The 25,015-nt window shown below is 46.8% G+C and overlaps 1 protein-coding gene across 3 annotated transcripts in view; it reads left to right on the forward strand.

Moving 5' to 3' along the window:
• The window catches only part of IQCH (IQ motif containing H), an 87,997-nt gene that overhangs the window by 28,672 nt on the left and 34,310 nt on the right, over positions 1-25,015 (forward strand). For all 3 annotated transcript variants that reach the window (XM_066635206.1, XM_066635207.1, XM_066635208.1), the window contains 4 exons: positions 2,733-2,816; positions 7,024-7,199; positions 10,423-10,695; positions 15,014-15,205. In XM_066635206.1, the coding sequence (XP_066491303.1) occupies positions 2,733-2,816; positions 7,024-7,199; positions 10,423-10,695; positions 15,014-15,205 (725 nt within the window). The remainder of the gene's footprint in view (positions 1-2,732; positions 2,817-7,023; positions 7,200-10,422; positions 10,696-15,013; positions 15,206-25,015) is intronic.

The following is a 25,015-nucleotide window of genomic DNA, read 5'->3' on the forward strand; positions in this document are numbered from 1 at the left end:
ATGCAAAACAGAGATGGTTCTCAAACTTTTTCGGCTGATGACTCCCTTGGCCTGCTGGGCCATTTGCTGTGGCACCCCGTTAGGGCTACAATCCTATACATTGTATAGGGTGGTGGGTTTTTCATGAGGAGTCTCCATCTTTCGTGGTTGGATTCCGTGGCTCCCCCGATAGTCACAGTTTAGGACCACTATGCCACTGGCATCATTACTGACAGTTTCAGGTCAGCCCAGCCAGGTGGACCCTGTGATGGATGTGAACCTTTGACCAGTGTCCAATCTGGCCAGTCTCTGCTGATAGCTGCGTAGTTGAGCTTTTGCTGAAAGAGCCAAGCTGAATCCCTGGTATTTCCAGGTAGGGCTAGCAAAGATCCCTTTCTGCACAAAACCCTGGAGAGCTGATGCCAGTCAGTACTGAGCTAGATGGACCAAGAAACCACATTCATGTGAGCATAGATGTTCCCAAGTTGAACAAAGACTGGCTGGATGGGATGCTGGGTGAAGATCAGCCTGGCCCTGGTGTGCTGCAGTTTAGGCACCAGTGCAAGGCCACTAACTGTATGCTGTGCTGCTGTTAGGATGCTCACCATGGCACCTTATCCAGGCCTGCTTTGAAGGGCTGGTTTCAAAGCAGATTCTTTTTCCTAGGCAAGCTTTGGCAGACTTTGCTTTCGCACTCCAGACCTAATATAATCAATCATCATGTTGGAGAGCAGAAGGAACTCTTCCCCAGGGGAAGCTGCTGGGTAATCGTTCACCTTCCGACATGGATTGTCATTTGGTTTGCTTGGACAGGCATCTGGAGATGCTTTACTAAACTTCATCCTTTCTCTGCTGCCACTGTGCTGCATCTCCGCCTCTGTCTTTCTGTGGTCCAGACCGTTGGAGAGCTCACATTTTAGGGCCGCCATCTGAGGCACCAATCCACAGGAGTGCCATGGAAAATAATGGGAGTTGCTTACAAGTAAATATGTGTAGGATTTCAATGCTATACTGAAGATCTTTTTCTAAACAGGAAATGTGTTTAAAGGTGAGGCATTGAGGTTGTTGAGATGGAGGGATTGGGTCAAATGACTGACCACCTCCCTTTTCTGCATCAGCCATGATGGTAAAATGGAACCTTCGTGTTCAGAGGCACTCTACAGCTGAATACCAGATATTGGGGGAAGGCAGTTGTTCTCAGCCCTTGCTTGTAAGCTTTTTCAAAGCCTTCAGATAATAATTGTTATGAACAGGATGCTATGCTGGGAAACAAAGCAATTCACGAGTGATCAAAACCTCCACCCAAAGCCTCAGTCATATAATGATGTGTCTAAAGTCCCCTTAAGTATGTTTTGGAAGATGTCTGTGTTGTTTTAGGTGTCTAAGGGCGCAATCCTCACCCGGGCTTGGGCCAGCGCAAGTCCCTTCTGCCAGCCCAGGAGGGTTTGTGCCTCCTTGGGAGTCAGTGCGCCAGCCTACTGGGCTGTCGCAAGGCTCTGAGATAGGCGGGGCAGGGAGAGGGCGGGTAGGAGATGGGAGGGAGGCATTCCTGGGTGAGCGGTGGGCGGCCCGGGAGCGGGCAGGTAGGGAGCAGGAGGTGGGGCTGGGATCCAGCAGTTATGCTTGATCCCAAACCCTGTTCCTGGGGAGATCAGAGCAGCTTCAAGCCACTCCACTCTCCTCTGACTTTTGCCACCTTAAGCGTGTGACACTTCACTCTCCTCGGACTTATGCCATATGGGAAAAGGCGTCTTACCCAGAGGTAAGGGGGAAAGTTTCCCCTTGCCTCTGGCTGAGCCGCGTTGGGCCCCTATCCTGCACTGGATACAGTCCAAGCCTCCCAGCTTGCTTATTCCAGCACAGGATAGGATTGTGCCCTAAATGTCCATGTAGAAAGTAAAATGTCTACACTTGGTGATTTTCCAAAATGTAGTTCCCCAGGTGCAAAGTCTTCACATCTTGCAGCATTTCTCGTTTCCCAAGATGCGGGGAGCCAAGGGGAGTTGCACTCATATGCATGCATATGATGCTCATATCATATGCAATTATATGGAAAGTGCAGTGCTTTAATCTCATTAACAGATGGATCAGTAACACACATCAAACCTGCACTTATTAAGCAGCAGTTGCTATTGATTTCACAACAACTCCTCCCGCAGCCCAATTGATCTTGCTTTTGTTTGTTTCTTTGGGTTTTTTTTACATCTGGATAATTTTTAGTCCTGCTAACTTGCAATCAGCCACGTTTCAAAATCCTTTCAGGCAGAAGCAAAGATGCAGAGACCTATTTGGAGGGGATCCTGTAGTCCTGTTGCGTCCCTGTAAATAATTTTTACTCATTTTAGAGATGCTTTTAATGTATCAACTATAATTTTATTTATAAGTATTTATTATATAGTCTGTAAGGTGATGTGTAGGAGGACTACAGGGTATGTTATATAGTTTGTAGTATTTTCTTACTGAAGCCAAAAGAAGGGGACAGGTCAGAAGTGTTCAACATCTCCGTGCAGTCCATGGAAGCCTCTACCACTGGTTTATTCTGATGGCACAAAGCTATCCCTAAGGCTGAAGCACACAATTGTGTTGTGGAAGGAACTAAAGACCCAAAGCATAGAAGAATTTTATTCTCAGCAGTTGAAACTGATGCAAAACAGTAAACGAACATCCCAACCTTGCAACTGCTAGATTTGTACTTTGTATGAAGATCGTGGTGAGTGTGGCTTGCAATCATGTGTTGTGGTGGCTTCTTTCAGGGTACTCTCAGCAAATTCGAGAAGCATCGCCTGATTTCCCCATTCACCAGGGATCCCAGTTAGGAAGGCTGTGTGAAATACAAGGTAAAGACATGCCCTACCTGCCTTGCAGCCCTTTCCTTTGTCTCCTCAAGAAAAAGGTGCACTTCAAGGGGTTAATATTTTACGGCAAAGACAAGTGTTGGATCATGTTAAAGAGTGTTGTCTGTCATCACCCATAAGAAACCACAACAAAGCAACACTTTTCTAGAGAGGGTTTCTCCTCTTGCAGGTACTAATTGCCCCAGGTTTGAGAATCACAAAAATTTCCTAGCTCTCAAGGGCAGGGTAGTCCACCCTGGGTGCATAACGGGTGCCAGCATGCCTGCCCCTTTAAATTTCGGGTATACCTGGCCTCCTCTGCAGGGAATATTGAGAAGGCCTGGTCTACCTGTCATTCGAATTCCAGGAAGACCTGGCCTCCCCAGCAGATCTCAAGACAGAGGCCAAGTCTACTCATGGCTTCGAGCAGCAAAGGGTTGGGCAGTGGGAGCAGTCCACCCAGGGTGCTCTGAAGTGTTAACATTCCCCCAGGGACCAGATGCCCAGAAAATTCCCCAGGGGCATCCAGGAGGTGGTCTGAGGTGCAGAGAGGCCATGCAAGGGTTTCCTGTACTTTGGAGGTCCTCAGAAGGTTCACAAAAACAAGACGTGCCTTTCTAAGGCCTCCAGGAGGCCTTCTGAGGTCCAAAGAGGCCAAGTGCAGCCTCACCGAGCCTTGGAAGGCCTTGGATCCACCATCGGGGGCAGGGTCTCTCCTCCTCTAGGCGTGGTACCCAGGGCAGTGTACCGCTTGCTCCCCCTTACACCACTGCCTGGCAGCAGGAGGGGGGGCAGCATGATAAGGGGCTATTTGCAAGCTGAAGTTGAACTGCCCAACCCAGCAGCCTATCAGTTCTGTCTGTTTGGTTTGTTTTTCCTTCACTCTCACCCTCAGTCATTTTGCTGGAAGGAGCCTTACTCCAGCACTTTCAGGAGTGAGATCCAAAGCACTACACAGGTGTCACGGATGCTTTGGGCTTGCATTTCTCACGCGCCACACAGCAAACTATGTTTGAAATTGCAGGGATACAGTTTGGATGACGGGGAAAGCTAAACTTTTGCCTCCATGCCAGTTCAGTTACTTAAGACCCCCTTCCCCACAACTCCTCCATTAGCCATGGTGGGGTTGACTTACAAGTTCATTTTTTTGTTCATGGATGTTCCTTTTTATGGCTAACAGCAGCTTTGGGATGGTTGATTTGGTTTGGAGAAAAAGTTTAGCAAAAGGAAGTGTTACCCTCCGCTCCCCCTGTGCCACAACCCCAGTCCAGATCTTCTCCACCCCCTACAGTTCCAAAAAGACTTTGGAAGTTCCAATCACAGAACTCCCTCATCACAACCTCATTCAACCATGTGTTTGCAATTTGCCACTTTTGCACTTTGTTTTAGTGTATTTTGCACTGGCATAAGGGCAATGCAGCTCTGAGGTAAGGGAACAAACATTCCCTTACTTTGAGGAGGCCTCCCGTGAGTGACACTCAACTACAGGATGCAGCACATGTCCCATTGGCACCACTATGCCAGTGCTGGAAAGCACTGACATAAGGGGTTAGGATTGCGCCCCCAGACTGTGAGGTTCCCCCCTTCCATAAGCCAAGCAACAAAGAATATTAATTTGTCAATGGCCAACTTAGCTGGCTCCCCAGAATGACTTACTTTACATGATTCATTTATATTTCAATATCATTATTATTTCATAAATGCCATTTAGGAAGTTTGCACAAAAAATTGTATTACGTCTGAAAATTTACAGGAGCTTAAAATAATCACTTAATTGCCTTTATATATTATGGAGGCATTAATGTTGTTTTGTCCTCTGTGCAGTTCTGTTATGTTGTAGCGTTTATTTTAGGACAGATTTGTTACTTTTGAGTGTGTTAGAAAGGTACCAGATAATCACACTTTTCAATTGTGAAGCTTCTCAGCTCCTTCTGTTAAAAAAATCTTTCTCCCCCTGCCACTACAGACAGAAATGTTTTCTTTGTTGCATTTGTATTGTGTCCTTTCTCCAAGAGTGCTTCCTAAGAAAAAGCAAAATATTGCCTTCCCAGGTGACCCCTGGGGCCCCCTGTGCTGTTGTGCCGGGCACTGTAGACCAGACCTGTGCAGGGATAGAGGACAGTTAGCACAACAGTCCACAACCCTAAATGTACTACTGTTTGAAGCAAGGCAGAGTCGTAGCTTGAATGTACCTTTCTAGTACACAGTAACAAGGCAGCAACGGAGAAAAGAAAGCCAAGGCTGACTGTAGAACTCACAGAGCTGAACAGGTACAAAGCAAAGCAGCAAACTTTATTTGTTTGTTGTTATTTTGGTTAGTCACCGCACACCTAATGTTGGCTGGCGTTTTCTAAGTATCAAGTCCTTCCCAAGGTCCTGGAGGATATTTAAAGTTATTTTTGTAAAATATGTGCAGTTCCAAGTAAGGTTGCTTTTTGTAGGTCGTATGTGGTAATTTCACTTACCTCAGATGTGCAGGTGTTTTTCCAAGTTTGATGATGATGATGATGATGATACTACCTCATCACAGCCTATGCTGGGTTGGTTATAATCTGTCATTTGGGAATCTAGCCAAGCTCCTGGGAACCACAGAGATATTTCCATAGGACTCTTGCTGTTCCCAGGATTCTGTGCTGCTCCTCACAGGAGATTTTCAGCTGCTGGAGGACTCCTCGGGGTAAGGGAACATTTGACCTTTTGCCCCAGGTAAACCCCAGAAGCTGCTAAGAGTCAGCTCGGACCATTCAACACCCTCCCTATCCTCCTCTCTTCCTCAAAGAGCACAGGGTCTTGTTGGGAGCTGCTGGGCCTCAACCCCAGTAAGACCTCTGAAGAAGAAGAGCAGGACCCTACAGGACCCCAGCACAGACTGGGACCTTCAGGAGTCAGTGCCCCTGAGGGTCAGCTGGTGGTCTTCTTATCTAAGGTGAGCCCACATCTGAGATGGCTACAGTATTGAGGCTAGTCCCAGGATCTCCCATCTGGACCTCCATCACAGCTCTCATCAACTCCTAGGGGTGTTGGCAGGCCCATGTGGAATTCCAGTACCAAGGATGCAGTGCCTCTTTGTCTGCTTGAGACCTCTGCGCCATCAGCTATACTTGGGAGGAGGAGGCAAGAACAAGCACCTGCTCCAGATCAGGACCCAGTTGAGATGCAGAAAGATGAGGAGTCTGTCATCTCTGACTCCTGGCAACTGGTGCCAGAAGTTCTGGGATGAGGGTCTTCTTTAAGTCTTGTGGCTTCAGCTTTTCTGCTAGTCCCAACCAAGGGGAATGAGCAGATCCAGGGAAACTGACCTTGGGATATGAGCAGCCCTCTCCCAAGTAGGGAGTGGAATCAGGAGCAGCTGAATGGTATTTGGGCATTTGTGGCTCTAACAGCAGACCATGTGCTGTTAGAGCCACAAGTATGGAACCCTCACCTTCAGGGAGGAGTCCCTACCATCAGGCTTGATCTGCTTCTAATACCTCCAACCACAAATCCACTTCTAACATCCACAACCATGGCAGCATCAGCCATGGCCACCACTTATGCATTGACAAAAGTACACATTAGAGGAGCAGTTTTCGACTAGACAGATCAAACATGGGCCTGACCAAGTTCTGATAGTGCATGAAATTGCATTATTTCTGTGACCTTCTCAAAGTTAATAGCTGAACTTTAGAATCTTTCTAAATAGCATCTATTTTCAGAGCCACACACAATTCCCATTAGTGTTTTTTTGTTTGTTTTTTTAAAAACAGAGAAGACCTGGGACCTGGGTGGAGGTTTGCTGAATGTGGAGAGGTTTGTATATCAGAGAGGTGGCACTTATGGCTCACAGATTGCAGGAGGAATCTCTCAAGTATCACAGCACATGATGCGGCATTTGAAGACTTTAACTGTTGTCTTGATAGCAGAAGGCAGATTGAGACCTGTGTCTGGTGGATCTCTGGATGCAATCAGAGGGTGTGGAGGCTATGTGTGAGGTGATAGGGTTCTTGTTCTTTCTTCTGAGAGGAGGGCAAAGACTGCAATAGAGGGAAAAGAGATCTCATTTTTTAAAGAAAAGAGATACTGCTTTTTCTGCCAGGGCAATTATCAAAAGTAATCCTAATGAGAGTTTCCAATGTCCAAATTCCAAAGGGAATTCCAAAGGGAATGTGGCTCATTCCCTTTCTCTCCATAATTGCTAGTGAGCACCCAATCGTTTTGTTTTGTGTTTTAGATTCCAATGTGGATGTCATCTACATTTGCCCTGTTCCAGCGAGCGAGGAGTTGCTGCAATACTACGATAAGCTCTTGGGTCTTCAGGCAGCTGTTAGATCTGGGAACCACAAGGATATCGCTGACCTGCAGGACAGGTTCAAAATTCTCACCCCTGAAGCCGTATATAGCTTCCCTGTGAGTTTGTGTCTTCTAATTACTACAGCTGGGGGGAATGCCGTAAAATTAAATTGGAAATTTTATAACTTGCAATGCTCTGATACCCATCAGTGAAATATTATTGCAAGTTTTAAGAGCTTCACAGATTAAGCGATTAGTTAAGAATGTTGAAAATAAATATCCTGGTTTAGCCTCGAAGGCTGAAAACTGAGCTGAGCTCAGCCCTTCTCCGCTTGCCCCTGCCCCAGCCCCATGTCTGGCCTTGTCTGGAACTCTGAACTGAAGAGATTTATAGTGTGATGGAAGCAGAATGCTGCAAAGGGTTCTGGTGTTCAAACTTTCATTCCCCACAGCTGCATGGAGAGTCGTTGCATCGTTCTCTCCTTCCGTAGCTTTTATTGTAGTAAAATCCAATTTAAGGCTCTTTTTCCCCCCTTGGATCATTTAATGGCTTTAATTGAGGGGTGTTAGATATGTTAGTTGTTTTGAACCCATCTAGCTGGTTTTAATTTGCTGGAACACACTCCAGAAGTCCCCCTCCCCCCAATTCTCCCCCCCCCCACTGTACTCTTGGTGATTTTTTATGCTTTTGATAATACTGCAATGCAGTGAGGCTCCTTGATGGCAGGAACCCTTGAGATGCTCCTTTGGTCCTTTGAAGTTCACAGGAGTGGAGCTGGAAGTTGGGGGTCTCGGCTGAAGTGTCAGTTATGCTCATTTCTCCCTGCTCAAGCCTTTTTGAAATTTAAAAAAAGACTTTCGCCACAAGATCATTGACAGGCAATTATTTGTACAATAAAAATAGGAGGCCTCACCATACGAGAACACTTTTATGGACTGCAGTCACAACAGGCGTGTTTGTCAGCCTCTTAAATTTTGCCCTGTTATAAAATGTGCTCTTTCCATTCAGCCGCTCCTTGCTTTTTCCGCTGAACTCACTGAATTAAATCAACACTTGGTCAGGGTGACCAGATGTCATAACCACAAAAGAGGACGAGGCGCCCCAAAATGTAGGACATCCAATAAAAATGTAGGGCATGACAAAATGAAAGCTAAAAACATCCATATATTGATTTCATGTGGTTAATTTAAACACTATATTACTTTAAAATTAAAACTATATTACGTGTAATTAATTACATATAACTTATTAATTGTAAGAAGGCTCTGCGCTGCCAGCTCTCAGGGAAAAGGAGAACATTTAAGTTCTTTCCTAGGACATGAGGCTTAAAAAGAGGACATGTCCTGGAAAAAGAGGATGCCTGGTCACCCTGCGCTTGGTGGGTCCATTTGTTGCAGAGCTTAGCTTAGCCTCAGTCGTACAACAAGGGTGTAAATAGCACCACTGGCACAACTGACTCACCATCCGTAAAAATTGTTCAAAACGTTCAAAACAACCAAATTCAGCTTGGATCCAAGAGTGCCCTTTTGCTGGCTTGCACCACTCACGGAGGAGCATGAGACAAGGAACCTCGACTCAAGAGCAGTTCTGCTTGTGCAAACTCTTATGTAGACCTTGTTATTGCTTTTGAGAACGGATGAGCTGCAGCTTGTGTCATCCTTCTTCAGCATATTTCTCACAACCCCAAACCAATTCCTTGTGGCTCTGCACGGGGGGCAATGTCTGCTGGTGCCATCGCAGTAGTTTGGGGAACAGCACCCAATCATGTTGTCTTTCTGCTCACAGTCCTTTGGGTTCAAACTGTAATTTCTGGAAGGATGAAGGCCGGGTGTCAAATGCCTGGCACAAACAAGACTCATTTCCTTGGTCACAGAGTTGTAGACCTTTGCATTGAATTGCACGTGTCATTAAGTGTGCCAAAGAGATCAGTCATGGGAATATATCACCAGCTGCTAAGAAATGCTAGACCAAGTCTGTGGGTGCCTCACACCTCTCTTGCCCACCACGTCATAGGAGTGCAATATAGCGAGCCTTATAGAGACACAGACGCTTGCCTTTGATGCTGATGGGGGTTAATTGGAGAGAAATATATAAAGATGGGTGAAAGATGGTCCTGCTGGTGCAGAGTACAAGGTGATGCCCAGAACAGTTTTCTCACCTCAATGTCATGCCCCTTTGCACAGAGGGCTAAGGTTCACCCCTCTAACTTGGCTCAAAGGGAGGCTCTTCTCAGGCCCCAGGTGTAGCTTCCAGGGGTGCCCCTGCTCATGAATGCCAGCCTGCCTCTTGGGGCAACAGTCCAGGCGGGGGCTGACTCCGGAGGATGTGGGCCTAGCCCTGCATGCCCAGCAGGACACCAGGGTTTTCTGCTTCCGTTTCCTCCTCTCTTTCTGCAGCCCCTGCCATCAGCAGCATCCACCTTTCCTCCCTTCCTCAGACACCTCTTCCAACCTCCTGCACCTCTTCTGCTTGGCCTACTTTCCACTGGGCTCCAGCTCTCCTCTTTGCCTTTCTCCCAGCCATAGCTCTGTGTATCCAAATCCCCAGTCCTGGGTCTTTCCATCATTTTTCAGTTTCTTCCTTTCGTCCCTGCTTTGCACTCTGTTCTTGCCTCTTCTGCCTCCCCTCCCTCTCCTTCCCTTCTAACTTTCCAGCTTCTCTCACAATTAGTGCAGCTGGCTGAAATGCTGGCAGATCTCATGAGGCTTCAGTGCCCAGCAGTGACATCATCACCAGGTGATGAACTCAGAAGCCTAACTCAGTGGCTGCAGACTACAGAGGCCTACAGACCCCATCATCCGAACAACAGAACAAATGAACATGTTTATCCCACAGAATGGCATCTGATCTGTGAAAGGCACTTTGTCAAACAAAGGGCTTTGTCGTGAAACCACCATTTCAAACGCCACTCCCCCTGTGGTGAAATGTAGCCTCCGTGATGGGGGTTGTTTCTTCCCTTCATTTTTTGTATTGATTTTTTTCCCTGATGCGGTAGAGTCAAACCATGCCAGAAGTGTTGAGATGAATCACTGTTATCCAAAGGCCGCAAGCCTCTCTTCCGAGTGACAGAAGGAGAATTCCGTGTGGATCAAATAAATACAGATGTGTAGTAATTAGTTCTATTCCCAGCGAGCCCATTTCCGACACACTAAAGATGTGAGCGATTATGGAGCCTCACCCCAACAGCTTTTATCAATTTAAACTGCTACGCTACAGGATAGGTCATAACCCAGCCTGCTATTAATAATGTATTTATTGTACTCAACATTATAAATTAGCTTCGCAGAGCAGAGAGGAGGAAGAGCACCTCTTAACGAGACTAATGTGGTCTTCCTGCAGAACCGCCCCTTGTCCCTGGCCACCTTCCTGAAATACAGCCCCAGTACCATCAAAAGAATCAAAGCCCTGATCCAGGGCAGGGAGGCCTACATTGTTGGAGGGCTTCTTCACCAAGATGACTTGGCTGTGGCTGACATGTTGGATGTGCCCATCTTGGGTCCTGACCCAGAAGTGTCTCATCTCTACAGTTCAAAGTCAGGAAGCAAAAGGGTGTTTGCGGCCGCATGTGTCCCAGTGCCACCCGGGCAGTACGACATCTACAGCAGGAAGCAGGTAAGAGTAGCTGCAGTTGGGTCACTGGGGAAGCCTCTAAGAGAGACTGTTCTGACACCTGGTTGTCCCCAGTCAGCACTTGCTTGGATGGGCAGGATGTCCTTTGTACCAGGGCTTACTGGGACTGGAGGCTCTAAATCCATTTTCAGTGCCAGGGCTCAGCACCAAAATCTGTGGAGTGAGACACTTGCGCCTTTGTCAGTGAGCACCAGTAGTGGCTTCAGAGGGGAGGATCTCTGTTGGGATGGGGGAGCAGGGAGAAATGGCCAACACCTCCTCCTTCTCTGTGCCATGGTCCTGATCTGCACTGGGGCCTCTGTAACTACTTTTGAAAAATTATGGTAAGAAGGAGAGAGCTGCAGTGACGTACTTAGCATTTTGTTGTTTGACTCCAGACTCCGCTCCAATTCAAGTCATGCACAAGAGTCGGTAAGGTGAAAGGGATAGACAGTTGGATTCAGGCAAGCAAAAGCTGTCTGAATTGAGGATTATAGTCTGGCACATACAGTCCTGAATACGTTTACTTGGAAGTAAATTCTCTTGAAATTCATGGCACTTTTTCACGTCACTATGCATACAATTGGGTTACCTGTTGCTAATTGATGCAATTGGACACACACTTAGGGTGGTTTTGGTGTTACCAGTGCTAACTACGGAACGGAGGGGTTCGGTTGGCATAGTGGGGCCTACCTGCTTTGTACAAACAACTCCCACCATTCAGCTGCTATTTCATAAAGTGGTACTTGGAGGGATTTTCCATAACTTCTCAGAAGGGTTCTAAACATGAATGTAGCACATAACTGGATTTAACTCCCAGTGTCTTTTTCTTTTTCAAAAAGCAGGGATGCTAAGGGGGGGGGGAATGTGATTTGAATCAGGGCCATGCCATATGTATCATATGCTGATTCCCCAACTTGAATTTCCCCTCTAAAGCAGCTGTTAATTCTCAAAGGGAGAAACGCACAGCCACCACTGAAAATACACAGAAAGTGTTTGGGATGAATTTTTTCCGGATATGTCTACCCCTCCCCCGAAGTGCACTGAAGCCTCCCAGAGCCTTTGGTGCATCTTTGATGCAGGACTCATGACCTGGTTGCCCCTATCAGGCTTGCTGCTTGAAATGCTGTTCCCCAAAAACCGCACATGCAGATTGTGGATTGGCATTCCTCATGGCTGGGACCAACCACAGACAAGGACTCCTGGCCAACTCTCCTGCTTCACCTGGTGTGAAGCTCCCAGTCAAGCAACTCTCTGACATAATCAAACTGAGATTTCTTAAGGTCAAGCACAGGGATGCTTCCATGTGTTCCAGCTTGAGAAGCCTCTGTGTGTAGCCAAACCTTCACCACCTCCTGGGCAGCTGACAGGTGTAACAGACTCTTCAAGCTACTGTGATTTGGTTTTAAACAGATTGAATGCTTTCCCAGGCGGGGAAGTCTTTCTCCAACAATCCCCCATCTTGCCTGGTTTTCACAGTCTGGGATGGTGGTAATGGATATGTACCAGTCCCTTCCCATTCAGCCAATGCGCCAATAAATCAGTGAAATGAGAAACAGGTGAGGCTGTGCTGAGCTAACCACTAGGTGTAGTTCCCCTTGGTCAGCCTCCAGTTTCCCCAACAGTATTAATGGCAAAAGCTTATCTTCTAATAGTGAAGCCCAGGGATGAGTATAAGTAAGGTTAAGTTTGAGTAGAACAATGGGCTGGGTCAGGGTGAGGGAAACAGACTAGATATGATCCAGGAAATAAATGAATGAAGTTGGAATGGTCCAGTCAAGGCTGAGGAAGCCAAACAACTAAAGTGATTGCCTTCTCATTCCATGTTCACTTTGAGCGTTGACTTCTGTAATACATTCTACTTAGAACTACCCTTGAAGACTGTCTAGAAATTACTGCCTGTCTTAAATGTGGCAGCTGTTGAGAATTCACTGCATGGATTGACTGATAGCTTTGCTTTATGATCTGACTTCAAATTTGTTTTCGGCCCAATTCTTAGTGCTTGTTATCTTTAAAGCCCTAAACAGTTTGGGGTCCAGGTACCTTAAGGATCACCTTCTTCCATATCAGCCCAAGATCTTCAACTAAATTGCCCGTGGAAGTGGGAATGGCAGTGCCTTGGGATAGGGTCTTTTTGGCTATGGCTTCTAGGTTGTGGAGTGTTCTCCCCCTGAAGGCTCTTCAAGCTCCCCTCACTGGCTACCTTTGCCTGCGGATAGTTTTGGTTGCTTCTGGGGGTTCATTTTACTATTCTGTTGTGTGGCTTCTGTTTTATGGCTTGCAGTTTGACTATATTTTGTATTTGATAGATGGTTTTGTTTTTGTTTTACATCACTTTGGACACCTTAGTGGAAGAATGGTCCATAAATTAAAAAATAAATAAAATCACCTCATTTCTCTGTAGATTACCAATGGCCAGAGGTGGGTGAAAACAGTGATAATGAAATAAAAAGCACACAACACCACTTTTTGCACTTCTCATTTTTGTTCTAAAAAAATCTTTGAAAAAAATATTTATTTAAAATATTTGAAAATTTAAATATTTAAATTAAATTTTGAAAATTTAAAATATTTAAAATATTTGAAAAAAATTATAATTATAACGTAAATTTTGAATAAAAACGCATAACACCACTTTCTGCACTTCTATCTTTGGAAAACACTAAAATCTGTGAAAAAAATAAAACCATTTTCACCCACTTCTCCCAGTGGCAAACGGGCATTGTGCCTGGGTTGAGAGAAAGGGGTGTGCCCAAAAGATGTCATCCACACTGGCAATTTCGTGGTGTCAAAGAACAAATGTAGTGGTGCCGAGGGATGCAGTGCGACATCCTGTAGGTGCCGGAGTGGATGGTGAAGGTCAATGCACTGTGGTCAACAGTAACCCCAATGGTCCAAAAACCATCTCACATACCATGGAAATGCCCCAGTGTGGGCTTTAATATTACTTTTTCCTTTTTTTTATAAACTGCATCCCACAAGGTCACTGACACTTCAGCTTCCATTTCAGTTTCTTTCAGATTGTTTTTGGTGCCTCGCATGAAATATTGACACCAGGTGTTAAATAATCAAGGAAAGGTGACAGTAATTTAAGGTGCAGTTCAATTTTCACTTAAAGATGGCTCATAACTCTTTCCATCAGTACAATCTTTACAATAGTATCGATTCACTTTATTTCTGTAGGGGAGTCGTCAACAGAAAACCCATTTATTGGGCTTTCTAAAGCAAGGAATAACAGGACACAGAGAACCAAATAATGATTCCATTTGTGACTGGGGTTCAACTATAAAAACGCCTCAGAGAGTCCAGTGCGTGGCTGCTGTTGTCACAAACACCTCTTATCCTTTTTTACAAGGTTATAGTCAGACTAACATTAAAACCATAAGATATTGCTAAGAAAAAAAGCTTTTTCAATCTAGTAGAAAGCGGAGATAAATAGTGTAATGTATCTATGTTATTGCCCTTATTTAATACATCTGTGTTCAATACTAGATTTCCTAAGTAAAAATAAATAACATAAAAACCCCAAAATATGCAATTTATAGAACACACAACAGAAGTGACTGATTCAAGCAGAAACACTTAAAGTAAAAGACCTGGGGAATGAAAAGGGTCTCAGTGGACACCAGAAAAAACAAACAAACAGCAAGTTGTCACTAGGCAGTCCTCCCTAGGGAGGGAGCTTCAGAGCTACAGCACCACAGCAGAAGAAGCACCCTGTTTGGCATGCACCACCCATCCACCCACCCACTTCCCCTTTGGGCAGGGGACCCAGAGAGGCAGGGCGTCTGAGACAGCTCTCACCATGTGGGAGAAGACAGTCCCCGAGGTTCCCAGCTCCTCAGCTGCTGAGGGCTTTGTGGCCAGTTCCAGCACTTTGAAGTGGACCTGGGAATTACAGAATATTGGAGGTGAAAGCAACTGTGGAGGTCATCTAGTCCAACTCCCTGCTCCCTTCAGTCAGGGCTATAATATCTCTGCCAGGTGGACATCCAGTCTCTTCTTGAAAACCTCCAATGGGGGAGAACCCATACCTGCACGAGGCAGACTATTCCAATGGCAGACAGCTGCTACAGTTAAGAAATGCTTCCTCATGACTAAATTGACTTCCCTGTAGTTTCAACCACCAGCAGCTAGTATATCTGTTTTAAAATGGATGCAGAATAAAATGGGTTTTTTGTGGGTTCTCCCTCCCTCGGCCTCATCTATGCATCACATGGGCCATATTTGCAGAAAATGATGCCGGGAGTTACAGGTGGAACATGCTTAAGGTGGCATGAATTGGAAATCTGAGCTAAAACATCATGTGTTTTTCCCCCAGATGCTGGAGGTCCTGAGTCAGCTAATCATCGACTACCCAGAAGTGAAACGCTGGGTGTTCAAGCTGGATCATGACTATGGCGGCAATGGTACTGCATATTGTGATGTCATTGCTCACCTGAAGTGCTACCCCTGGGTCCAGAAGGAGAGCCAGAGATATGGTCCAGAGATGTGGCAGAAGAAATGGGCTCATGTAAGTCCTATGGTCCTTTTAGCTGCACCATGACTCTTGGCTTTTTATGTGTATACAGATAGAGCCTGTTTATCTGCGGGGGTTCCATTCCTGGACCCCCCCCCCATGGATACCGAAAACCATGGATAATGAAATCCTCAGTTTTTGGAGCCCAGCTGAAACTGCTCTCTGGTCACGTCTGGAGGTTCTTCTGAGGTCACGCATGGACTTTTCAACTGAAAACTGGAAGTGTCCTTTTAGGACCTCCTGAGGCCTTCCTGAGGCCCATAAAGGCCATGTGCAGCCTTTACGGGCCTCAGACAAGCTCCTGAAAGCATCAGAAGGCCACTTCTAGTTTCACCAAAAACTGGAAGTGGCCTTCCAACTCCTTTGGGGGCTTTTCTGAGGCCCATAAAGGCCATGCAGTTGCCATTGCTGCCCAGAATGGCTCCCAAGGTGAATGGGAGGAGCTATTTACATGTTGCATTGTGGCACCTGCAATACTTATCATGCTGGGCCACCCCGTAGCTACACTACTGATCAGATATAAATTGCCATGAAATACCATAACTTAAGTACAGTGGACCCTTTTTAAAGAAAATATAGTAGTCAAAATAAAGCTGCCCCTCAGACTCCAAAGGCCTGGCAGAGCAAATAAGTGTTAACAAACCATTTCAGGGCTGCTACTGAACAGGGTGGCTGTACTAGTGGATGCCTCTCTGGGAAGGGGATTCTGCAGGAAAGGTACCATCTTGTGGCACGCATTATCTAGAAAGGCAAATTTCTAGCACAAGGCCTTGAATGAGGATTTCAGTGATGAGATTTCTGGGATGAGAGAGGCACCCTGGATTGATTTGAGAAATTAGCTGGCAACTAACTTGTAACTGAAATGATCCCTGTTTATACAGAGCAATTCAAGATGTAAAGCTGGGGCTGGCAAATGGTGTTTTCTTCTGTGACCTTTGTAGTGTCTTACAGCCCAATCCTAAGCTTTCCTAGCACCCAGGGCTACAGCAGCACCAAAATGGTGACCATTGTATCCTGTGTGGTCAGGGAAGCAGTGCCACATCTCCTGAGGGTAAGGGAACAAATGTGTAACACCCAGGTGACCCCAATGGGTCTTCTTGAATTTGCGCCTGCTATTGAGCTGATGCAGAGCAAAGGAGACTTGTGTTGGGTTTCCAGGCCCAGGAGGGGGGCAAGGATATGGCGGCAGAGCCTGCTGCCATCTCTGCCCTCTCCCAGGCCTGCTCTTCCTCTGAGCCTGCCCTCCCCCTGCCCAGTTCTGCCCCCTTCCTGCTCCCCCACCTCAAAAAACCCTGCTGCTGGCCAGCAGCTGGATCTACCGCTGGGAGCCTTTCATGTTTGTCTTTGGGCGCTGAGGCTCAGCGCCAACCGGGCTCAAATTCGGTGGCGCGTTCTGAGCATTGGCACAAAAGTGCCTTACAGTGCTGGCACCACGGCCCATAGGATTGGGCCCTTAGTTCAACTAAATCCTGATTCTCTCTCTCTCTCTCTCTCTCTCTCATGTGTGTGTGTGTGTGTGTGTGTGATAGCTTTTCTTTATAACTAAAACCATGCATGTATTGTAATCTGCCTTAAGACTTTGGATAGGGCTAGAAAAGTAATGCACATAAGTAAAAGAAACCTTCATTCATTTGATCAAACCCACATGTGACAGTTGATCAAACCCTAGAACCACTGAAATGGGAGCATGTGAGCCCTGCCTGTCTCCTCTTCTGAAAGCACTCCTTTCATCCTGGCTACAAACTGCAACACACAGCCACTGCCCTCTTTGACCATTCTCTTTCCCTGGGTTAGTGGTGGCTGCTGCAGCAGATTGTCTCTGTGAAGTGTATTTTCATTGAGCTTACCCCACCTTGTGTATAACTAGGGTGTTGCAACAGTATTGGTACTACTCCTCTTGCCTCTTTGAATTGAATTGGTCTTTCAGTAGCTCAGGTGCGCTCTCTGTCCTGGATATCTGCCCTGCTGTGCCAAAATCATCTCTGTCATGTTCCCACATAAAAGCAAATTTTAATTGGGAGCATTCTGGTACAGATGTTGGTGCAATTCATTAGACTGCTAGAAACACACAGGCTGAAACTTGAGCATGTGCAGAAGAGAACAGTAAAGAGCTTGCAGCATCTTGAAGACATGCATGCAAGATGCCCCTGATGAGATGCACTCCAAACCATGGAAGCGAATGTCATGTCTTGAAGGTGCTGTAAGACCCTTTGCTGTTTTTCCTGCAACAAACTAATGCAGATTCCCCTCTGGAAGTTGTTGCCATGGAAGAGAGCAGCATTCCCATCATTAAGCTAAAACCATCCAATTAAAATAATTAGCAGGATAATCCTGTGCATGTCCACTCAATGAGATCAATGGGACTTAGTCTCATTAAAGATGAGGTAAAGTCAGGTAAAGATGCATAGGAATGCAGCCAAAGAAAGAGAGCTCAGAGAAATAGGAAATGAATTTGTCCCTAGTTGATTATCAGTTTTGTGTGTGATCTTATAGGCACGTGAACAGGCTGCCTCATTCATTCCAAGGGTGAGCTTACAGGGACGCTCAACCAGATCTGCTTTCTACATTAGAACAATTAGTGAGCCATTATTTCCATGTGCTGATCCAACCTCCCAAACCTATTCAGTTGCTGGGTTGGCCTGTGCATATTTTCCTGTGTTAAAGGCCTTTCTTTGGCCACTGCAATTCTGACTTCATGGGATAAAAAGGCAGCAAATCTAGAAGGTGAGACAGAGAAGCGAGCAAAGGGTCCAACTCCACCGTAGAATCTCTGTGGGTTACATTACCAGGCCTCAGGAGCGATGTAATACTGGGGGCGTACTATCGTCCTCCAGACCAGAAATCGGAAGGGGACCTTGAAATGAGGAAACAGATCAGGGAGGTGACAAGGAGGGAAAGGGTTGTAATCATGGGGGACTTCAATTATCCTCATATTGACTGGGTCAATTTGTGTTCTGGTCACGAAAAGGAGACCAGATTCCTTGACATGCTAACTGACTGTGCCTTAGAGCAGCTAGTCATGGAGCCCACCAGAGGACAGGTGACTCTGGATTTAATATTGTGCGGTAATCAGGACCTGGTTAGAGATATCAATGTTACGGAGCCATTGGGGAACAGTGATCATGCTGCGATCCGTTTCGACATGCACATCGGGGGAAGAATACCAGGCAAATCTCACAAAAACCCTTGACTTCCGACGGGCGAACTTCCCTCAGATGAGGAGGCTGGTTAGAAGGAGGTTGAAAGGGAAGGTAAAAAGGGCAGGAGGTCTGGTCTAGAGGGTAGAGCCTCCATTTGCCTGAAGATTAACATCCACAAGGTCGCCAGTTCGAGGCCACCGGCACCGTGCGACCTTGAAGCAGCTGACAAGCTGCAGCTGAGCTGTTCCATCTGCTCGGAGCGTGGGAGGATGGAGGCCAGAATGTTAAACCAGATCGGAGTGTAACAGCTTGAATGTGGTGGTTCTTGAAAGAGAGAACCTTCTTTCAATTTGTAAAAATCCCTGCGTGGATTTAATAAGCCTGCCTGTGTAAACCGCCTTGAATAAAGTCTTGAATAAAGACCAAGAAAGGCGGTATATAAATACTGTATATTATTATTATATTATTATAAAAAGAGTCCAATCTCTCCAGAGTGCATGGAGGCTGCTTAAAACAACAGTAATAGAGGCCCAGCAGAGGTGTATACCACAAAGAAAGAAGGGCTCCACTAAATCCAGGAGGGTGCCCGCATGGCTAACGAACCAAGTTAGAGAGGCTATGAAGGGCAGGGAAGCTTCCTTTCATAAATGGAAGTCTTGCCCTAATGAGGAGAATAAAAAGGAACATAAACTGTGGCAAAAGAAATGTAAGAAGGTGATACAGGAGACCAAGAGAGACTATGAGGAACACATGGCCAGCAGCATATAAAAGCTTCTTCAAATATGTTAGAAGCAGGAAACCCACCAGAGAAGCAGTTGGCCCTCTGGATGGTGAGGGAGGGAAAGGGGAGATAAAAGAATTCTTAGAGATGGCAGAGAAATTGAATGAGTTCTTTGCATCTGTCTTCATGGCAGAAGACCTTGGGCCGATACCGCTGCCCGAACGTCCCCTCCTGACCAAGGAATTAAGTCAGATAGAGGTTGAAAGAGGTTTCAGACCTCATTGATAAACTGAAGATCAGTAAGTCACCGGGCCCTGATGGCATCCACCCAAGAGTTATGAAGGAATTGAAGAATGAAGTTGCTGATCTCTTGACTAAAATATGCAACTTGTCCCTCAAAACAGCCACGGTGCCAGAAGATTGGAGGATAGCAAATGTCACACTGATTTTTAAAAAGGGAAAGAGGGGGGACCCGGGAAACTATAGGCCGTTCAGCCTAACATCTATACCAGGTAAGATGGTGGAATGCCTCATCAAAGATAGAATCTCAAAACACATAGACCAGGGGTCAGCAACCTGCGGATCTAGAGCCGCATGCGGCTCTTTCACCTATCTGCTGCGGCTCCTCCAGGTGAAAGTGGCAAAGGGGGTAACAGGAGGCACCTGTGTTGGGAGGGCAGGCTGCTTCCCTCCGCCCCCTGAGCTCACCGCCCTCTTCTCCCTTCACCCCCACCTGCCCCGCATTGGTTTCCCTTTTCAATTTTGCCCGCTCTCCAGGCTTAAGCTCCCTGTTTTTCCCTTCCCCAACTCTCCAGCAGGATGCCCTCCTCCTCAGCCATTGCGAGCTCTTGCAGCCTGCCTTTCCCTGAGCAGGTCCCCATTCAGTGCAAGGAGAGGCTTTTCTTCCACAGCAGAGGAGACATCCTGTGTGTCTACTCAGTAGTAAGCCCCATTACAGCAGATGAAGCTTACTCCCAGGAAAGGGTGCCTGGGATGGCAGCCTTGGAGCCTGCTCCTATGCGTGTCTACTCAGTTGTAAGCCCCATTACAGCAGATGAAGCTTACTCCCAGGAAATGGTGCCTGGGATTGCAGCCTTGGAGCCTGCTCAAGGCCAAGCGCAAGGACGGGTGAGTGGGAGCCGGCGCCCAGCAGGTCTGTAGTCCCTGGGCTATTCCCAGGAAGGTGTGGAGGGCTGTAGCCTCAGCCCCCTCCTGTGCAGGTCTACTCACAAGTAAGCCCCTCTGTAGTCAGTGGGGCTTCCTCCCAGGAAGGTGTGGAGGACTGCAGCCTCAGCCCCCTCCTATGCAGGTCTACTCACAAGTAGTCAGTGAGGCTTCTTCCCAGGAAAGTGTGGAGAGGACTGCAACCTGAGAGCTCCAACCAACTTGTCTGCTCAGAAGTCCCATTGTAGTCAATGGGGCTTACTCCCAGGATAGTGTGGAGAGGGTTGCAGCCTGAGTGAGGAAGGACAGGCAGGCAGGGCAGAAGCTGGCCTGTGGCTGCCCCCCACCTCCCCCCCAGCTCTGGCTTCTTCTCTTCCCCACCTCTGGAGTCTGTGTCCTTTTTTCCTTCCAGCAGGGTGCCTCTGGAAGGTGGGGGGAGTTCTTTAGTATCCATGTAAGATAAGCAGATGTCATAACCGCCATATGTATTGGAATCCTGGAATATCTGGTGAGGAGGTAGATATGGTGTCAGCAGTGGCCCCTTTAAGGGTAAGGCCTGGGCATCCAGCAGAGTGTGCTGCACAGCTGCAGCCACTTGAAGGCAATAGGGCCCTCAGGGATATAAGGAGCACCTGAGGCAGGAAGGGCATGTGGGTTGTAGGAGTGCAGGATGGAGGGAGGAGACCTGACCTGACCTGACCTGACTGACTGGGCTTATTGACTTGGATACTCTGACTGATTTGACTGACTGACTTACTTTGGATTCTGACCTTGGACTGTGACTTGGCTTATTGACTTTGGACTCTGCCCTGGATACTCTGACTGACTTTGTGACTAAGGGACTGCTGGAGACACTGGAGTTTGGTGTGTGGCTGCTGTGCCCAAGACCTGCTGAGGACCAAGGGGCTGCTGTAGTGGTGGGAGGCTGCTGGCAGGAGAGAGGACCTTTGCAGGTTGAACAGGCGAGCTACCCTGGAGGTGAGGTCCAGCAAGACTGCAGGGCAGAACCAGGGTCATTTGTTGGGGGAAAGAAGGGGTGCTAATTTGCTTAAAGTGGGCATAATTCTCCAGGCAGAGAATGGCCTTGGAATCAGGCAAAACACCATAGAGGACCACACGTCTGAAAACACAGGACAAGAATGTATGACAAAACTAACTAAAAGCTACAAGAGGGGGCTACATTATAAAAATGGGACCTATAAGAACATAAGGGTAAAAAAAAAAACCTATATATGCAGTGTTATCTTCATTTTAGATATCAAAAGGGTTTTGTGGCTCCTGAGGTTTCTTTTTTCCTCCGGAAAACGGGTCCAAATGGCTCTTTGAGTGTTTAAGGTTGCCTATCCCTGACATAGACAAACAGGGCCTTGCTGAGGGAGAATCAGCATGGCTTCTGTAAGGGTAAGTCTTGCCTCACAAATCTTTTCGAATTCTTTGAAAAGGTCAACAGGCATGTGGATGTGGGAGAACCCGTGGACATTATATATCTGGACTTTCAGAAGGCATTCAACATGGTCCCTCACCAAAGGCTACTGAAAAACTCCACAGTCAGGGAATTAGAGGACAGGTCCTCTCCTGGATTGAGACCTGGTTGAAGACCAGGAAACAGAGAGTGGGTGTCAATGGGCAATTTTCACAATGGAGAGAGGTGAAAAGCGGTGTGCCCCAAGGATCTGTCCTGGGACCGGTACTTGTCAACCTCTTCATAAATGACCTGGAGACAGGGTTGAGCAGTGAGGTGGCAAAGTTTGCAGATGACACCAAACTTTTCCGAGTGGTGAAGACCAGAAGTGATTGTGAGGAGCTCCAGAAGGATCTCTCCAAACTGGCAAAATGGGCAGCAAAATGGCAGATGCGCTTCAATGTCAGTAAGTGTAAAGTCATGCACATTGGGGCAAAAAACCAAAACTTCACATATAGGCTGATGGGTTCTGAGCTGTCTGTGACAGATCAGGAGAGAGATCTTGGGGTGGTGGTGGACAGGTCAATGAAAGTGTCGACCCAATGTGCGGCGGCAGTGAAGAAGGCCAATTCTATGCTCGGGATCATTAGGAAGGGTATTGAGAACAAAACGGCTAATATTATAATGCTGTTGTACAAATTGATGGTAAGGCCACACCTGGAGTATTGTGTCCAGTTCTGGTCGCCACATTTCAAAAAAGACGTAGTGGAAATGGAAAAGGTGCAAAAGAGAGTGACTAAGATGATTACTGGGCTGGGGCACCTTCCTTATGAGGAAAGGCTACGTTTGGGCCTCTTCAGCCTAGAAAAGAGGCGCCTGAGGGGGGACATGATTGAGACATACAAAATTATGCAGGGGATGGACAGAGTGGATAGAGAGTTGCTCTTTACACTCTCACATAACACCAGAACCAGGGGACATCCACTAAAATTGAGTGTTGGGACAGACAAAAGAAAATATTTCTTTACTCAGCATGTGGTTAGTCTGTGGAACTTCTTGCCACAGGATGTGGTGATGGCGTCTGGCCTGGACACCTTTAAAAGGGGATTGGACAAGTTTCTGGAGGAAAAATCCATTATGGGTTACAAGCCATGATGTGTATGTGCAACCTCCTGATTTTAGAAATGGACTATGTCAGAATGCCAGATGCAAGGGAGGTCAACAGGATATAGGTCTCTTGTTATCTGGTGTGCTCCCTGGTGCATTTGGTGGGCCGCTGTGAGATACAGGAAGCTGGACTAGATGAGCCTATGGCCTGATCCAGTGGGGCTGTTCTTATGTTCTTATGTCAGTGTTTGCTTTTATTACTTATTGCAAGTAAAAGCATATCATTCTTTGAGCTGGTGAAAATTCTGAACTCACTCCGTTCAACAATGGAAATCTTTTGTAAATTAAAAACTTCTGTAGTAGATAGTCAGGCCTGAAATTGCTAGAAGCATAATGCAGTTTGGAATGGATCAAGAATGACCCTGAAATCCTGTGTTTGAAATCCAAGCTGCACTCCAAGTAGATGTAATATGGGAGCCATCAACCCCCTAGTCTAAGCCAGGAGGAAGGTTTGGACTGCATGCCAGTCATCCCAGAGACTGGGCAATGAGGAAAAGGTATGGCAGGATTGTAGAGATCCTTGCAACGGGAGCCATTTTGCTGCAGGACCATCTTTCCAGTTCTAAAATGTCCAGGGCCAGCCAGGCTTCTTGTAATATGAGATGGGCCTTGCACAGATTGTTGAGAAGGAGATGCCAGCTCCTTTCTGAGGTGCCCATCCAGTGCCCAGAATTGATGTCTGTTATGGGGTAGGAGGTCTAAATTGCCAGGAGAAAGGCACCTTGGGGTGTCCAGCCATCAAGCTTCAACACCTTGCTTCCTGCCTTCCTATTAGTCTGTTTTCCCTGCAAGCTGAACAGACTGACTGTAGTAGTCTCCAAGAGTGCCATCTAGTCTGGCAGTGTTGCTTGCCTCTAGTCATCTGACCCCCAGGGGCCAATCACTGGCCACTAAAGGGCCTTAGCCTCCAGTCTTGCTTCTCAGCTGGAGCAACTTGTCTCCAGGATGAGGATTTTTGCTCAGCACCTGCTCACTTCCCCTGCTGGCTGCCTTGGAAATCAACCACTCTCTGTTTCTGGCCACAAACCTGCTTCTGACTCAGTTGAAGTAACAGCCTGCATGGGCCTCCCCTGGTTCCAGACCCAGCTGGCTAGAGTTCTCACCTGACTTAGAACTGCCCTCTCATCTCTATCCTCCATCTGCAAAACTCAAGACAGCCCACCTCTTCACTGGCTTGATTGTCTACCAGAGTGACGCAGACACGGCTCCGTGGCCCATTGGTCTGGCTCAAGATTGTTTTATAGGTTCAGACTTGTTCATTTTGCCTTCCAGCCCAGAGTGAAAGCACCACTTGCGTTCTGTGTAGGCTCACTGGTGTTCTGGCCATTTGAGCATTGCAGTACACAGAATGGGGAAGAGAGAGCACCAGCAGGGTGGCCAAACGCCTTGAGATCATATGTTCTCTCCAACCCCACCACCTTTGGATTTAAGCCCCTGTTTTCCAGCAGCACCATTCTTTTTTGTTTAGAAATGAATTGCTGTCTCCACTGAGTATTGCCACTGAGCTGAGAGGATGAAAATCCTCCTTTGTTACTGAATGCTCTTGTAATGCTTCCCCATTTAGACATGAAAGCATTAGTTTATGAGCACAGGCATGCTTTAATGTCCTATTACAGTATGGAGACCTGCTTCTTTCGATAATGAAGACATTGTGTCATCGACTTAAGCCGCCATGTACCAAACATATGCTGGCAGGTTATTAAAAAATTCAGTTTCGTGATGAAAGACTATCCTGCAGGCTAGGAGTACGTGGCAAAAGACTCTCCATTCTGGTAGAGTTATTAGAAATGAGAATATGACTCTAAGCACTAAATTATGTTAATACTTACAAACAGCATCATTTGCATAGCAGTTTATGACACAATCCCAAGGTTTTTTCTTCATTGGTATGTAGTAGGGCAGCCGATTAAACATAATGCGGTTTACAGGAGTTCATATTGAGGGTCTATTCCATTAAAAAATAGGAATCCAGTTGTTGGATCCTCCAGAGAGGATGTTAACTGTCCCATTTGGGATACAGAACCATCCGGCTTTCTTGGTTCTTCATTGAGTGAGCCTCCTTTTCATTCAGCCTCCTTGGATGCAGAAGGAGACCCATGCATGCTCCAGAGCAGGACCCTGAGAAGACCCAAGAAGAGGCAGAGCCCCAGGGCCCACTTTAAAACCGCCAGTCCTTAGCTGCTGTTCAGTGCTGGTGCAACAGCTCCATG

This window comes from Tiliqua scincoides, chromosome 8 (assembly GCF_035046505.1).
Source record: "Tiliqua scincoides isolate rTilSci1 chromosome 8, rTilSci1.hap2, whole genome shotgun sequence".
Lineage (NCBI taxonomy): Eukaryota > Metazoa > Chordata > Lepidosauria > Squamata > Scincidae > Tiliqua > Tiliqua scincoides.